At 37.5% G+C, this 3661-nt stretch overlaps 1 protein-coding gene across 1 annotated transcript; it reads right to left on the reverse strand.

Moving 5' to 3' along the window:
- Positions 1–1048: 1048 nt before the first annotated feature.
- LOC129000277 (uncharacterized) lies at positions 1049–3172 on the reverse strand. The gene is made up of 2 exons (XM_054427238.1): positions 3130–3172; positions 1049–2487 (listed from the first exon to the last, which is right to left on the reverse strand). The coding sequence occupies exons 1-2, from the start codon at positions 3170–3172 to the stop codon at positions 1049–1051; spliced, it is 1482 nt and encodes a 493-aa protein (XP_054283213.1).
- Positions 3173–3661: the final 489 nt, after the last annotated feature.

Raw genomic sequence — 3661 nt, forward strand, 5'->3', positions numbered from 1 at the left:
TGCTGTCGTTGAACGGTCTCTCGCATAATTCGCATTCGGTAGTTGTTTCAAATCGTTCGTTTTCTTCCGCTGTTAGTGTTTTTAACGGCTCTTGTCTCGTGTACAGTTGTTCGACACGTGCGGCAAGCTGTTGCATATGGATCATGAAAGATTGAGCGGCATTGGGAGTACGGTGTAGTTCTGGTTCCGTACTAATACCTACTTCGTGCAGCTTTTCAACAGGTAGAGTGGTTTTTACAAGTGTACAGTAAGAGTTGGGTTCGTGACACTGGTACGAACGATCAGACCCCACAATCGGCACTAGCGTAGCTTCAAAATCAGCTACGACAATAATTGGGACCGGAATTTGGTATTCAAATTCCTCAAATTTCAAAAGGTTTTCCCCTTCTTTCGGGAGACGTGTGGTAGCGAGTTTGAATTTTTTACAAAGACGCAAATGATCTTCAAGCCATATTTTGGGACCCATTTTACACTTTCTAACTTCTCGGTGTGTCGAACACCGTTTGCATATGACAATTTGATTGTGGCCAGCCGCCACCTGCGGTCTGATCAACTTTGCAAAATCCGTGATGTATACGTAATGTGCGATGTTAGCACCAGCCCGGTACAACAACAAATCGATATGATCATCTTTTTCGTCAACAACACGTAAAGGGCTTATGTCACAACCCGGAGCTGTTTCGAATACGTTCACTGATGTGTTTGGGTTGTCCCTTTCGAATATGTGAATAGACGATACTGAGACCGGAAATTTAAGATTTTTAAAATCATAGTGATCTTTGATGTTTTCAAAGTGACTCTCATTTAAAACGGAGTTAACGTTTACATCGGGTAGGTGTTTTACAAGAACACTATACATAAGCATTTTTCGTCCCTATTTTGAATATTTATGGTTTGTTGTAAGAAAGACTTATTAAACCAAAAGTATGGCTTTTATTCATTCAAAATTACAACCATGTTTTAGTTAAGAACAAATACAATATTTACAAACAAATCAAATAATAAATATTATCAGGTGATAATGTTCACATCACCACATTCTCCCCCACTAGTTTTCAAGGTAGGTATAGCATATGTAATCCTTTAGATATGACGGAGGCTTGACATTCCTCTTTGGACGTAGTTCCCCCACAGCCGTCTCTGAAGTTGGGGTCTGAGATACCGTTTGTTGAGTTTCATTTTGAACTTCATTGTAGTCAATGTCTGAATTTATATTTTCAACAATCTCTCTCTCAGTAGTGTTGTCTTCATGAGGTAGATCACCAGGAGGTAGGCCAGCGGGTGCAAGATGTCTCAGGGATACTTGTGATTCTGACCCATCTCTTCTTCTGACGAGAGCGTACTGTGGATTTGATTCCAAAAGTTGAACTGGCTCCACAAGGTCATCATATTTATTAGATCTTACAAACTTTCTAAGCAGGACAGGACCAGGAGCGGATAGCCAAGATGGTAAGGAGTCTCCATTGGTAGATTTTCTGCTATGTATAAAGAATCTTTCGTGCGGTGTGCAGTTTGTCGCAGTGCATAAAAGAGATCTGACTGAGTGAAGTGCCTCCTGTAATACTTCTTCCCATGCAGCAACTGGCAGGTTGTGGTTTTTCAAAGCTAGTAGGATGGTTCGCCATATTGTTCCATTGAAGCGTTCAATCTGAGAGTTCCCTCTAGGGTTATAAGGTGTCGTATGACTTGTAGCTACTCCGTACTTGTGAAGAAAGTCCGTCAGCTCTCGCGACATGAAAGATGAACCTCTATCTGAATGTACAAAGGACGGGGCTCCAAACATAAAAAATAGATCTGAAAAACATCTGATAACTGTTGCTGAACTAATGTCCTTACAGGGGTAAGCAAATACAAAACGAGAATACTCGTCCACCATGGTTAAAAGGTAACGGTTTCTGGTTGTTGATGGAAGAGGGCCCTTAAAGTCAATATTTAGACGTTCGAAGGGAGTGGTTGCCTTTATCAACTTGCCTTGGAATTGGTGAAATCTTGGCTTCACTTCTGCACATGTTTGACAAGCTGACGTCATCCTTTTTACATCATCCAGAGTGTAGTTTAGATTTTTAGTTTTAATCCAATGAAACATTCGAGTGACTCCCGGATGGCAGAGAGATTTGTGTAATTCAAACAACTTAGCATTGTCCCAGCGAACCGCACATGCCCGAGAGAGCGTATCTGCTTTTACATTCTCCCTACCAGGTCGGTACACTATTTCATATTGATAAGGTGTTAGCTCTAGTCGCCATCTCATAACTTTATCGTTCTTGATTTTGCTTGTATGCCTCTTGTCAAAGATAAATGATAAAGCTTGCTGATCCGTGTATAATCTGAAGTCTCTTCCGATAAGAAATGATTTCCATTTTCGAAGTGCTTCGACAATGGCAACGGCTTCTTTTTCAACAGCTGAATACAGCTTCTCAGATTTGTTTAGAGTCCGTGAGAAAAAAGCAATTGGCCGATTATCTTGACTCAAAGTTGCTGCCACGGCTATGTCAGATGCGTCAGTCAGTAGATATAATACCAGAATATGACCCCACTTTCGGCGTTTTTGGACCTAGGACTTTTGAAATTTTTTGGCGAAAAAACACCCCAAATAGCTATAATATGATGATTTTACCCCATTTTTGGCGTTTTAGAGGCTATATGGGGCCACTTTTTTGGTAAAAAAATGTTATTAATATTGAAAAACATGTCTGGAAATGAAGAGCTTTTTTTGGCCACTTTTTTTAAAGACCCGGCTCTCGGCACGCGAACTCGTGTGCGCTCCTGACCCATAGGCACACTTCTGATCCCCAGCGATGACAAACTAAAAGTCTTATGAAAAAATGTTTGAAACAAAAATTGAGTAACATCTAATCATCTGTACTTCTTCCACTGAAAGTTTTTCTCTGATTGAAAAATAAAAAAAATCCTCGCTTACTCACTTTTTCATGTTTACTCAAAGTAACCTTTTTATATTTTCCATAATTAATAATTACACATTGGCACAAATTAAATTATATTTATATTGTATTAAACAGTATTTCATGTAGAATTTTAATGCATAAATTTCATGCTATAAATATTTTTATTAGAAGCTAGACAAACATGTAAGTGATAGGAGGCGCATCACTTTGAACATCGTCATGCCTCCGACAGTGCTGTGCTGGTAACACCTGGAGTTTGAAACCATTGCTATTGCTGAAATTATATTATAACACATTTACATACAAAAGAAACTGGTAAATGGTTTTAAATTTTTAAACTTTTTTATGCTTTATGTAGAAGGCCATGTAGTATGTAGGCTGGAATTTTAGCTGTTTTGTTGTATATCAAGCCTTTTTGAGATATGAATATTTGTAAACAATAAAACAGACCTTTATTTACTAATGCTGATATTATATTACAATGCATTGGCATACAAATGAAAACGGTTTGATTTATTTGTACTCATATAAAATAATATAATTCTTTTGAGTTATAGGGATGTCTGGTGATTAAATCACAAATTTAGAACATTTATAATGGACTTTTAAAATAATGGAATTAAGTATAGACTTATAACATTTTCATAATAACTGTTTGATTTATTTGTACTCATTTAAAATAATGTTAAAATAGTATTTGATTTTTATGTTGTATTATTGTTTTTTATCAAAAGTTGAAACCTATGTAGTGTGCT

The sequence above is a fragment of the Macrosteles quadrilineatus genome, unplaced genomic scaffold (assembly GCF_028750875.1).
Source record: "Macrosteles quadrilineatus isolate MER2022 unplaced genomic scaffold, UCM_ALF_1.0 Scaffold_8__2_contigs__length_117827958, whole genome shotgun sequence".
NCBI lineage: Eukaryota > Metazoa > Arthropoda > Insecta > Hemiptera > Cicadellidae > Macrosteles > Macrosteles quadrilineatus.

Excerpts from the sequence above, each read along its gene's own strand:
- LOC129000277 (XM_054427238.1), bottom strand. The coding sequence starts at position 3,172 with ATGGTTTCAAACTCCAGGTGTTACCAGCACAGCACTGTCGGAG. Across the intron at positions 2,488-3,129 it reads CCAGCACAGCACTGTCGGAG|CCGTGGCAGCAACTTTGAGT; the intron begins GCATGACGATGT and ends CATCTGACATAG.